Source organism: Lathyrus oleraceus, chromosome 6 (genome assembly GCF_024323335.1).
Source record: "Lathyrus oleraceus cultivar Zhongwan6 chromosome 6, CAAS_Psat_ZW6_1.0, whole genome shotgun sequence".
Classification (NCBI taxonomy): domain Eukaryota; kingdom Viridiplantae; phylum Streptophyta; class Magnoliopsida; order Fabales; family Fabaceae; genus Lathyrus; species Lathyrus oleraceus.
Genome location: NC_066584.1, coordinates 43,895,745 through 43,909,660, shown reverse-complemented (window position 1 = coordinate 43,909,660; position 13,916 = coordinate 43,895,745). Strand labels below are relative to the sequence as shown.

The 13,916-nt window shown below is 32.7% G+C and overlaps 1 protein-coding gene across 1 annotated transcript; it reads right to left on the bottom strand.

Moving 5' to 3' along the window:
* Positions 1 to 518: 518 nt before the first annotated feature.
* LOC127091702 (bidirectional sugar transporter SWEET1) lies at positions 519 to 2,579 on the bottom strand. The gene is made up of 6 exons (XM_051030387.1): positions 2,308 to 2,579; positions 2,176 to 2,212; positions 1,906 to 2,001; positions 1,500 to 1,779; positions 1,160 to 1,279; positions 519 to 845 (listed from the first exon to the last, which is right to left on the bottom strand). Exons 1-6 carry the CDS (start codon positions 2,339 to 2,341, stop codon positions 666 to 668), a joined length of 747 nt encoding a protein of 248 aa, XP_050886344.1. The 5' UTR covers positions 2,342 to 2,579; the 3' UTR covers positions 519 to 665.
* Positions 2,580 to 13,916: the final 11,337 nt, after the last annotated feature.

The window sequence follows — 13,916 nt, the reverse complement described above, 5'->3', positions numbered from 1 at the left end:
TAATTTATTAAAATATCTCTCACTCTCTCATATTTCAATAAATTTGATTAAAATGAGTAATAAATTTAATTTAAGAAAAATAGTTTTGATTAAAAGTGACTTGAATTATTAGACACATGCTTAACTTTCCAAATTACACGAGTGACTTTCACATCACTAAGTTGCATAATCAATCACTTGATACCAACAGTTAAACTGTATTTCTAAAGAGTCAATCCTATTGGATCACAACCAATCATGATGATCAAACTTATCTCCAAATTCACTATCATGATTCCTAATAACTCTACCACATTTTCTTTCAACCCACACCGGCAGACTACATCGTCACAATATTCTAAATCAAAACCCATAACATGATAGGTTAGGATATACTAGTATGGATCTAGTCACTTTTTCCAATCTAATCCAATGGATATCAATCAACCATTGATGATAATCCATTCTATCCTTTGTGTTTGGACCCTGTCTACCTCAAATTTCACGACAAAGAATTTCATTGCAACACAACAATTCGCTGAAAAGTGAAACACAATTCTAGTTTTTTCGATTAATACTCTAGAAGTAAAATACAAACAAACCATTGATGATAGAATACAAAATAAACTGAAACTTAATTGTTGTGAGACAAACATAACCGAGGTTAATGTTCTACATGTTCTAAACTAACACGTGTCCTTAGGCGTGTCCCCTTTGAGTTCTTCTCCTCCCATTGGTTTTGCGGTGCCCATTTCCATTGATTCTTCTTCTGTTGTTGTTTTTCCATTTTTCCCTTTATTCCCACGATATATCAAATACAATATTAGTTGCAATGTCCCCAATGCTGACCCTACACCATTCGGTACCTACAAATAACAAAATTGCCCCATCATTTTGTCACTTTCATGCCAAATTCAATGCAAATGCTAACAACAATCATTCACAACCTATATAACAAATACACGACATTGATCCAGACACATCAACACAAATAATAATTCAAGGATAATCACACGTGTCATTGTCAAATACCAACATGTGTTGCTGTCAGACACTAACACATGTCAGGTGTATCGATGTCTGATACTAACATATGATGGTGTCAACCACAAACACGTGTCAGACACTAGACATTCTAACTTTCATGAAGATATGATTGAAGGGATTATTATGTACTTACAGCAATAAATGGATCACGACCTAGTACACCATAGATGAACCAAGAGGTACCACATAGAAACACAAATAGTGAAAGGAAGAATGGCATGAACTCCACACTTTTTGTTTTGATCACCAATCTCTGCACACATCAAAAGGGCACATTTGTAAATTTAACTTTGTACTACATGAAAACAGTTACCAAAAAAGGAAACAGACTCATGCATTAGGCACAATGCTTTATTTAGTTAAACACTTAATCTTACCTATCTCATTCAAATTAAATGACTCTTATTTTGACTTATTCAAACAGTTAAAAAAAAAGCAATTATTAACATAGAAAGTGTGAACAAAAAACTTACCATAATTGAGAGAGGTGAACCATACATAATGATTGAAAATATAGCAGCAGCAAAACCACAAAACACTTTCCTTGAATTACCATGCAGAGCAAACAGTGAAATGAAAACAACAGCTGAGAATACTGTTATCACAAAAGCAAATAAGCCACTTATTTTCAGCTTCTCCTTTTTTGGTGCATATAGGATGAAGATGAAAACATATATGATTTCAATTACTGCTCCTGTTCCATTGATTATTGTTACTAGTATGTTGTGTGGTGACACAAATGGTAAACCATACCTGAAAATTGTTAAATCAATACTCAAATCAGAACATAACATAACCGCCACAAAAAACCAAAAAGTGACAAAATAACCGCCACAAAAAGTGAAGAAAATCACAAGAAAATTATATCAAGAAAGTTACCAAGAAGAAAGAAGACAGTTGAGAAGTGTCATAATGTATGGAACGCCAGAAAATTTCTCTGTTGATTTCTTCACAATGATCCTCTTGAAAGTGATTCTACAAAAACAACATCAGCACAGGTTTCACTTTTACTCAAACCTTGAACCATATGAAATGAAACGAAAAAGATCAAATTTTTATACATGATAAAGAATCAGAAACGAAAAAGATTAAAAGGGTCAATGCCAAATGATTCAGAGAGTGGAAAAGTTGAAAGAAATGGATCATTACATTGGAGCCAAGAAGAGAAAAAGGCCAAAAGCGTTTCCTGCAGCAGAGAAAGAAAATGAGAAACAGAGTAAACAGAGAAAACAGAGTTCTGAAAAACAAGAACACATCAAAATAGGATTATTATGAGGCTACCAAATATTCCAAATACAAAATGAGCAATATCCATGGTGATCTTGTTGTTGATGATGATGAAGGTTCAAAGATATTAGAGAAAATATCCTTTGAGAGTTGAAAGCAAGATGGTGAAAGAATGAATTGGTTTCTGGTTTGTGAATGAAGAGAAACTGTCAGTAATGAGTGGTAATGTGCGGTTGGAATAGCAATTATTTATAGCAAAAATGGGAAGAGTATTTTATACAGAAAAAAATGAAGAATTGAAAGGTAACTAACTTGTGAGAAGGGTTTTTAGTAATCTTTTTTATTAGGTTGATATAAAGTGTGTCTTTAAATTTAAAAAATGTAGCAATATCGTGGGCAAGGTTTTTAAAAAACGGTCAGCTATCGAAAAAATGATTGTAAGAAAATAATATTAGAAGGTGTTAATATAATATTATTATTTATAATTTTTATAATAAATAATAAATTATAATCAATTTATACGTGACGATTACAATCATTTTTACGATATTTATATTGATAAAAATTGTAAAAGTTTTTACGCGATTGTAATGTGACTGTGACCGACCATTAGATGAAGATAAGACTCGAGAGAAATTAAATTGAAGAAAGTGGTTTGAAATATAAACCATCATTACTTGAAATAATTTTAAAGGACTTATTTGAGAAATTAAATATGAAAAAAATTTCTAAAATAAATGACCGATCAAGGAGAAAAATTAACCTTATTCTCGAGTTTAAGGTATAGAAAAAGAAGGTTAGTTCTCCTATATGAAAATGGGACAGAGAGGACTAAGTAATTTTTAGGCGAGGTCGAACATATGTCAGGCGTGGGAGTGAGCTCGCCAAATTCTATTATATGATTGAGGATAACTCACCAAACACACTCCTACGATTAGTAGGATTATCCTTATCATAATCGAATAGTTCTAAATTTCACTGACTAACTAAACCACCCCCTGGAATGATGGGGGTGAGTCATCCACCACGTTTCTTGATGGTTCAAAATCAGGATCTACGTGGTTGAGTTTGTAGAAAATAAAATACCAGTATCCCTCAAGGAAGGGCTAAGCCTTATTACATAACCTTATTTTTGTTTATATATATATATATATATATATATATATATATATATATATTATATATTATATATAATATATATATATATATATATATATATATTATATAATATATATATATATATATATGAAATCTAGAGCCTTATTGCGTAACGTAACACATACAAGGTAACCACTACTATACTCATTGCAAGTAAAGTTGACGCTCATCGTGAGGTTTGATAAAAATGATTAAGACCACTCTATTTTTTCATAAGCTTCTTCTAGCTCAATAAGCGTTTCTGAATGGTGGACAAAAGAGACATATCTAATTGTGGCGACGATGGAGTCCTAACGGAGATGCAAGTCGCTATGGACAAGTTATGTCGTCAAAATTAAACCCTCAATGCAAGTGTTCAAGACATTCAGTTGCATCAGCAAGAAAATGACAAACCGCAAGAGTGCATAAAGGTTTAGAATCATAATTCCTCTCTGCCAAGATCTGTAATGCCTTAATCCCATATAATTTCAGGCTTCCCTCCCTAGTGTCATTTGATGGGAATAGTGACCTTTAAGAACACATGGATGTCATCAATATACATATGGTAATGTTTGCGGAGGCCTTTCAGAACGAACTCACAGATGGATACTTCAACAAATCTCTCACCCATAAACTCGCAGACTCAGTGGAAAAAACAATGGAGAGATTCAAATTTTACGTGAAAAGCGAGGAGATCAACGCTAAGAAGGGGGGCCAGAGATGAAAAGAAACACAATAATGGGGGATGAGACTCATCCGACCATCACAACGACAACTTCTCTCAGGAAATTTGAGATAAAGGAACTCTGAAACTGCCTAGAAAGCCCAAAAAGAATACACCCCGATAAATACCATATGAGAACAAATATGGCGAGAAGTGTTCCACACCAAATCATTCTTGAACCTCCTACTCCTAAATGGAAAGTGATGGGGAACGAGCCCAAAAAATGGTTCAAGAACCAAAAAGTTAAGGAACATTGCACTGGCAATTATCACCATCTCAAGAAGGAGATAAAGTGCCTTATCCAAGAGGTTCGCCTCATAATATATGTCCAGAGAACCTCATACAACTTGGGATCGAGATCAAGGTCTTTGAGGCGATATAGGCATAGACACCTCCAACCCAAAAGAGAAAAGGCACTAGAAAAGAGAAGCGAAACACGACTTTGCTCATCATGCGCTCAACACTATTGCTGGAAAAGGTGAATCAAGCTCCTCATACAAGACACATGTCTTCTTGATTATGCATGTCGTGAACTTTCCCCCTAAGTCACAGCCGACCTCTACTTCTGAAGTCACTTTCTCACATTAGGACCTCGTTAAAATATTGTCCCACGGAGATAAACATATGGTTATCAGTGTGTAGATTGTTGTTTGGGGTGTTACGAGAGTATTCATAGATCTTGACAACTCTATCTACATCCTTTATATGGAATCCTTTGAAAGATTGCAACTAGACTCTGAGCAATTGCAGGAAAGAGTGCAACTAGACTCTGAGAAATTACAGTCATTCAAAGACTCATTGGTGGATTTTTCAAGAGAACATATATTAAGAGGTCTTGCCTTGGACGCGTCCAAAACAACATTCATGACCAACAATTGCAATTACTACTAAGAGGTCATACCTTTTAGTCTAAAAATGTTGAGCCTCTTACCTAAGACTAATAGATACAATATTTGCATAGAAAATAGAGAAGAAACTAAAAGTCAATATAGAAGAGAAGGTAGTTAATACTCTAGCAGAGAAAAGTCATTGCAAAGATCTGGAAGATATATTGTGCTTTGTCAAAAGTACAACCCAAACCAATGTTCATTTGAGGTTCAAACAAGAAAATTTCTAGTTTTTTGGGCTAACTAGGATAGGGACTAAGGCCAAATTGAACTAATTCTATGTCGTAATTCACATGAGGAGTTTGTTCATAGTCAAGGAAGTTCATATGTTAACCGAGCAAATTATTGCACTCTCTCATTTCCTATCGTATGCAGGTGACAAAGCCTTCCTTTTCTGCCACGTTGAAAATGGGAAATAAGTTCGAGTAGAAAAAAGAATGCAAAGAAGCCTTTATAAAATTGAAGAAATTTATGGGGACACCTTTAATATTAACTCGTCCAAAGGAAAAGGTTCATTAGTTCCTATATCGATCAATTACTAACAACACCATGAGCTTTGTATAGGTTTAGAAGGTCAATGGTGGCAAAAAAAAGTTTGTTTTATGAGAAAGGTCTTTAAAGAAGCATAGTTAAGATATAAATAAATTAGAGAGGTTAGTCGTGGTGGTGGTCACAACAACGAGAAAACTTAGCTCATATTTCCATAGTCACCGAATCCTGGTGAAAACTAACTATCCAATTTTCCAAGTCCTAAAGAAACCACACCCTATGCGAAGAATGATATCCTGATCAATGGAGCTAGCAAAATATGACATCAACATCATTCCAATAGGTAATATCAAATCATAAGTTCTAGTCGATTTTTTGGCAGAATTAAGCTCACTGATAGGTGAAGACACCCCTTAGATAGCGACCGTATCAATGGATGAAGCATCAAACCTGAAAGGAATTAGGATTGAAGTAAGGATAGAAGGCTTGCGAGATATTCTAATTGAACATTCAATATAATTTGAATTCAAGGCGTTCAACTTCTAGGTTGAATACGAAGCACAAATTGCATAGATACGACTTTAACAAGGGAGATGTGGGCGTCCAACTTTTGTGCGATGATTGATCGCATCCCGTAACAAGTCAATATTCTCTAGATCATCAATGATCTTATGAAATTTTATCAACTGATCCACTGTGGATTTATTCTTTACCATTTGGAACGATTGGAGTTATTATTTCAGGCACAATATGTGAGGTAAAGACTAGGTCATATACAATGATTCAAGTTTTTTCCACATCAAAAACGCAATTTTCTCCCTGATGACTTCCCTTAGAACTTTATCTCTAAGGAACAGGATAATGATACTCCTGGATTTATCCATCATCCTAGTCTTTTTTTGCTTGTGTTAGGCATGCAAACATCAATGTCTCATCCTTCAATGCTTCAATTGTTTGCATCTTCATTTTCCACAATCCAAAATTGTTGTCTCCAGAAAACTTTTCAATCTTCCATTTAGAACTATGAGACTCACTTGTAAACAAAATCCAGTTGCCCCACGATATGTGTCACTTACTATGAAATTGGAAGGTTTTTAATCACACCAAAAAATTTAATTTGTAGAGACAAAGAACATTGACAACTAAAATAAATGGCCTTCAGCAAAAAAATTGTCTTTACAATACGACACCAACTTAACTTGGCAGAAGAAGATAAAAGACAAGAAACAAAATAACTTGTTTATCCAGTTCGATCAAATAATATACTCTGTGGGAGAGAGCTACTCTCTGATTCACTATACTTCCAAACATTGTTACAAAAGATTAAAAATGAGTTACAAGAAAATAATCATCAAAGTTTCCAAGGATAAACTCTATTTTCTACCCAAGTGTTTCTCAATCTCTAAAACTCTCAATATATAAATCATACAAGTCCAAAGTGCTTAGAAGTGTTTTTCAATCCCTCTTAGATATCTCCAAGAGTTTCTCAAATTCTAAGAATACACTCTTAAGAAACTACCACCGTCTCTCTAAGATTATCATTATGGTTCTAGAACCATTCTCTTTGTCTTCAACTCTCAAAGTTTTGATGGTTGTCAAGACATGAATGACGGAAATACATATTTATAATCGTTGAAACCCTATATATACTTAACAGGAAAAACAAATTCATTAACAAACTAAATCAAACATGTCAAATACACGAAAAACTGCTTAGATCAGATCGATACCTAACAGACTCGAAACACCTATAAAATATGAATTCATTGGACCATCAGCGATCCAACAACCACCCCGTTTTCCGATGACCAGACCCTCCATTGCACCAACCCCACCACCATCCTTCTGTTGCATTGGCTCTATCACTAACTTCTACATTGACTCTTCCACCGGACCTTTCACGCACCTCCTAACTACTTTCTTTTTTTTCAATTTTCTACTTTATGCTATCTTAAAATAAGTTTCTATCTCTTAATCACTTAATATTTAGGATATATTTCAATAAATTGTGTAAATTGCTTTTAGAATAAAGGAGCATAGCTATTTACATTTAGAGCAAAAAGTCAAAAGCACAAAGATATCATGAGTCAAAGCTATAATACATCATTAAAATATTATTAGTATTTCATGAGTCAAACACATGGAGACAAAAAAAGAACATTAGTTGATGTTTGAAAACCAAAATAGAACCTTTTTACTTAGACGGTCATTTTGTATTCAAGTAGGCACTTCGTGTGAGACACTTCCGTTTTACTTAGACGTTCATCAACTTAAACATAATTAAATTTAATCTTACTATAAAATCTAAACAGTTGTGATATTTTTATAATTAACACCCGTTCAATTGTAAATCACCAAATATATATATATATATATATATATATTATATATATATATTATATATATATATATATATATATATATATATATATATATATATATATATATTACATTGTCAACCAAACCAATTGCGGACGTATATTCTACCGATTCACGTATTTAATTTAGAATTCTGAATAATACATTAATTTACACTAATAATATATTATCTTTAATCTCTAAATTAAAAAAATAACATTATTTTTCTTCTTAGATTATATTCCTTCGTTCTTATATTAAAACATTTGTTTTCTCTCTGATGAAAAATACATTAGGAAAAACTATATTCCTTTTCTTTAAAAGATGTTCATATTACACTATTATCTTCTTTTATGTTAAACTATACATTTTCTTCCTTTTTTTACGGAAATATATTTGAAATATTATGCTCCTACTTCATAAAAGATGAATAGATTACTTCTTAAAAATTTATATTTTCCTCTTTTTTATAAGTTACACTAATATTTTAGTCCATTTTATTATATCCAAACTTTTAATGTAATTTTTTTTATATACAATATTATTAACGTATATTTTCAAACCTATCATAAACTATGAATCAATACAAGATAAAATAAATATTACAAGATTGATAAAGAAAACTAAAAAAAAAAATTAAAATTAAATTCATATTATAAAATTATTAAAATTAATTACCAGTGACGTTGAAAATTAAAATTAAAAAATTTATTTCTTAAAATGAGGCTTAATATTTTTCTATTGGAAATATAATAGATTAAAAATTATTTTTTACATATAAATATTTATTTGTTTTAAAATAAACTATAGTATAATACATATGTAGTTGTTAAGCCACCACTTTTTATTTTCTTTATCAATCTTTTAATATTTATTTTATTTTGTATTGATTCATAGTTTATGATTGGCACGTATATATCCCATCCTATATTGGGTCGATAGAATGAATCCCTTAGTATTAGCGGTGCATTTCCAACATGGGTTCAGAAAAAGGCACCATTCTCTATGTCTACGGGGAACAAAGAGCCAATAGTAGGTTATGGAAATATTGTTGTGATATAATTCATACCCATGTCTAAATTCAAATTAGTTATTTAAGTTGAAAGTTAGTTATTTATATATATATATATATATATATATATATATATATATATATATATATAATATATATATAATATATATATATAATATATATAGATATATATATATATATATATATATAATATATATATATATATATATAATATATATATATATATATATATATATATATATATATATATAATATATATATATATATAAAATAATTTTTCATTTTCTTTTGTTTTCTCTCTTTTTCTTTTCTATTAAATTGTTTCTACACTAACAAATCAATATTAGAGTTTCTTCCTTCTTCTTGATTAGAAATTTAAAAACAACACGTCAATGGTCGTGTGTCAAGGGATTATGAATTGTCTTTACTGTAAAGATGAATGGTAGTAATTGTATTTTCAATTTTCTTTCAATTTTTTATGACAAAAATTGGACTCGATGGAGAAAACAAATGTAGTCTTTGTTTGGTTTTCATGAAATCCTATAAGTGGTTACTAATGGCATTTTTGAGCTTGCTAACAACACAAATGATGCTCAGAGAATCACTCACAAAGAAGTCAAGAAGAAAGATTGTAAGACTGCGTTTTGTATTCAATCTGCAGTAGATACGACGAATTTTGACTGGATTTCTCATGTTGAATCGGCGAAGGAGACAAGGGATATTCTTGCCAAGTATTATGAAGGTGGTGAGAAGGTTAAAGTTGTAGACGTTGTGAAGGCAGTATGAGTTACTGTAGATGAGATAAGATGAAAAGATTGCAAGCTATGTGTCGAAGGTGCAAAATCTTGTTCATCTCATGAAAGATTATGGTGAATTCCTAACTGATAAGATGATAGTTGAGAAGGTAATGCGTACATTGGCCTCTCACTTTGATCATGTTATCGTAGCCATTCAAGAATCCAACAATCTTGAAACCTTTGAAACTGGAAAATTTGGTTGGTTCATTGGAGGCACATCAGTTAAGGATTGTAAAAAAGAAAGGGGTTCAAGATTCAATACAAGCACTGCAGACCCGAACATGGAAGAAACATGGTAGTTCCAACAAGTTCAAGGGAAAATGAGACAAGACTCATTGCAAGAAGTCTTGGGTGAATCCTCAAAATCATAAGGTTGATGATAAGGCTTATGAATCCTCGAAAAGAGGAGAAGGAACTAAAACAAATAGGAGAAGAAAAGCATGTAGTGTTATAACTGTAAAAAGTGGGGTCACTTGGCTAAGAATTGTTGCTATAAGAAAGACAAGGGAGCGAAAAAAGGCAAGGATGATGAAGGAGAAAACCTTGCACGTTAATATTTAGATGATTGTGATGGTATGGTGTTTATGGCTGCAGTTGCAGATGAGTATGTCGCCTCCAAGACATGGTTCCTCGACACAGGCTGCTCGAATCACATGACTCGTCAAAAAGTGTAGTTAGTAAATTTCGACGAGTTGAAGAAGAGCAAGGTTTAAGCTTGTAGATAATAGCTCATTACAATTATAAGGTATTGGCAACATAGTTATTCAAAGAAGTAATGGAGAAAAAACTATGATAAAAAATGTACTTTATGTACCTGGAGTGAAGTACAATCTGTCAAGTGTTGGATAACTGGTCGAAAAAAGTTTCTTAGTTGTCATGAAAGATTGAGCCTTTAAATTTTTGACATCCAGAATAACATGGTCTTAAATTCTCCACTGTCAAAGAACATGGCATTTAAGACCATGATCAGCTCGACTGAGATACAATGCCTAAAAATAGTTGTCGACCACAGGAATAACTGGTTGTGGCATTTGAGATTTGGTCATTTGAACTTTAGGTCACTCAATCAACTGATTACTCAAGGTATAGTAATTGGTATACTAAGTCTTGTGATACCCGATAAACTTTGTGAAGGTTGCTTAGTAGGGAGACAATCCAGAAATTCTTTCTTTTGACTATGATAACTGTAAGACCCCAAATTTGACCCCTAAAATCCCTCATGTCATCTCATCATAGTTGCATTGGCATTGGGATCACACCTTGGTATCCTCCTCACCTCTCATTTATTGGGTTTTCATTGGTAGAGATCACCAAGCATTTGTCTTTGTATCATACTTTATTTTTTCTTTGTTTACTAATCAAAATACCAAAAATATGCCTAGTGTAGTTTTGTTTCTTTTGTAGGTAGTGTGTCCATCCACCTATGCCTCATCAAGCTCACAACTAGGGTTTGAGACTCTCAGTGTAAAGGGTCAAGGTAGCAAAGGTCCAATTGATTTCTAAGTATCACATATGGATCCCCATATTCTTTATTTGACATTTTAATCAAGAATTCATCAAGGGTTTGAAGCTTGCTTGTCAAGGAAGCCCCAATTCATCTAGGTATCTTGTATGCCTTCCTTAACAAGTTTCTTTAACATTTGGTCAAGGATATTATGGGATACTTCATTTAACTTCATCATAAGAATATATGATCCTCCATAACCCCCCAAATAACAAGAGAACTTCAAGTTTGCAAGTTGGTTTAAGGAGGTTGACCAGAAAAGTCAACTAGTCAAATCTAGGGCTCCCTAGACCCTATCTCCAACAATTTTTGTCATATGAAAATTATTACAAGATAAAAGTTACTCTTTATGACATTCCAAACAACTTTCATGTTGTCATCAAGAGCTAATTTTTCTTGGAAAGTCATTTTTTATGGTGAAACATTATAGGTCATTTTGTTTGTGCCCTAGATGGAAGGTCAACTTCCAAGAACCATAACTTGCTCAATTTTTATGATGTGAATATGATCCAAGTTTCATGATTAAATTCAAGATGTATTATTAAACTTTATTCTTTGAGAAATGTCAAATTCTACATGCAAGGGAATGTTTCATGAGGAAAGATTATAGGTCCATTTTGGTATTCATCATTGAACAAGCATTTTTCCTCAACTTCTAAAATCCATAACTCCATCATGAAAGATCCAAATGGTATCAAATTTATGACCAAACTGAACATAATTTAAATAGATACAACTTTTAATAAGGAACCAAAGTCATTTGAAGCTCATAGCAAAGTTATTCAAGGTGGAAAAAGGGGTCATTTGACTTTTAACTTAGAAATTTTTCATGTTTGATTCCTCCAACTTCAAGGTCAGAATTCATCAAGTTCCAAGCTTCAAATGGAAAATGTTCCAACATAAAAGTTGTTTCCCTTCATGCTAGCTTTCCAAAGAGTCTAAGATCATTCCATTTGGATCAAAATTGATGGACTTGCGCATGGTTCCTTTGGATATCTTGTTTTGGCAACTTTTGAACTCAATTCTCACACATTTTTGCATGGATCCATGTAGTGATCTCAACATCAATTGTGCACGAATTTGGACTTGTTGCAATCATCATTTGGGCCTAAGCACATGCCCATGCACCCATGCATACAAACTTGCTAAATTTGGCCAAATTTTCAAATGGTGTGGAAATAAATTCTTGAACTTATAAATACATTGCCATAGTCACAGAATGGAGGAAGACCCTTGCCCAAGCTTTGCTCAGCAATCCCATAGCCTCCATTGATAGAACACCTTGAAGATTTCTTTGAAATCGAGTTTTAGTTCAAATTCTGTTTGTGAACTAAAACTCCAAGGGTTCACATCTTTTTTCATCTCAAACATCTCCTGCAAGCAAGAGGAAGCAAGACTAAATGGATTTGAATCAAGATCAAGCCTCATCACTGTAACTCGAAGGTGGAATTTCTCAAACTTTAGCTCTTAGATTCTCTCTCATTTTTCCACCTTTTTGCTTGGTTTTTGGTTGCCGGAAGCCCTACCAATGTAGGCAATATGATTGAGTTTCTTTGAGGTTGAATCAAAGCAACTCAGTTATGGAACCTTATTTTTCAACTCCACATATCTTTTTATATAGTGAGAGTTGGAGAAATTGGAGGTCAGATTCGAGATCCTGACATTTTTCTCTTCAATTTGATGTATGATCCATAAACTTTAGTGACATTTTTTATGGACCAGTCCGATGAGGGTGACCGGAGAAGATGACCGAAGTTAGGGCTCCAGTGATGCGTTGGTTCAATCCAGGTCATCTGATCCTTGGTCCATGTTCTAATCTTGGCCTTTCATGATGATTACCATCCATACACACACATTGATTGGGATGCAGGGTGGACTTAATGCATGTGGCCATCAGATCTACCACCTCAAATAATGAGGGAGACCTGATGGCCCTTGTTTTTTTGTTTTATCTGATTTTCTATTTTATTATTTTAAATATCCTTTTCTCATTTAATTCATTATAAATTCAATTTTAATCCAAAAAATATGAGACTTTCACCAAAATTTCATAAATAACTCCCTCTTCCATTTTCTGAATTAAAATCATTTTTTTGGATTGAGTTTGACATTTTTAGTGAATTTAATTATTTTTGACTTGTTTTTAATTGATTTTAAATACTTCTGACTTTTCAAAAATGCCAAAAAAAATAGTCTAAGGTCATTTGACCTATGATAAATCCCTTGGCCATTTATTTGGTGATTTGAAGGGATTTGAGGTTTTTCCCCTTTTAAAAATTATTTTTTTCTTCATTTAAAAATGGAATTTAATTTGTTTAATTGCTTTAATATTTTATTGAGCCATTTGGTGGACTTTGTGTTTACTCAACTTCTGTTTGGCCTTGATCTTGGTTGAATTGGACTTCAATTTGATCAATACTATTGGATTTAGGGGGTTGATGAAGTTTGAACTTCATCCCTCAAGATGAATGGATAATATTGATCAAGTGAGGTTCATCCCTTAATCAATTTTGGATTCTCTTTCACTTCATCTCTTCACCTTCATCTACTTCTTTCTCAATCCAACCATGGCCAATGACTTCTCATATGATAAAATTGCTAATTGATTCATCAATGACCTTGTGTCAGATGAATCAACATGAGCTTGATTGAGATATGTCCATCCTTTTTTTATTTTTGTGCGTGGTATGCTTTAGGAGCTTGGTTCTTTGTGCCATGTCTCTAGCATGCATTA

Excerpts from the sequence above, each read along its gene's own strand:
- LOC127091702 (XM_051030387.1), bottom strand. The coding sequence starts at position 2,341 with ATGGATATTGCTCATTTTGTATTTGGAATATTTG. Across the intron at positions 2,213-2,307 it reads TTTTGTATTTGGAATATTTG|GAAACGCTTTTGGCCTTTTT; the intron begins GTAGCCTCATAA and ends TCTCTGCTGCAG. Across the intron at positions 1,780-1,905 it reads AACTGTCTTCTTTCTTCTTG|GTATGGTTTACCATTTGTGT; the intron begins GTAACTTTCTTG and ends AACAATTTTCAG.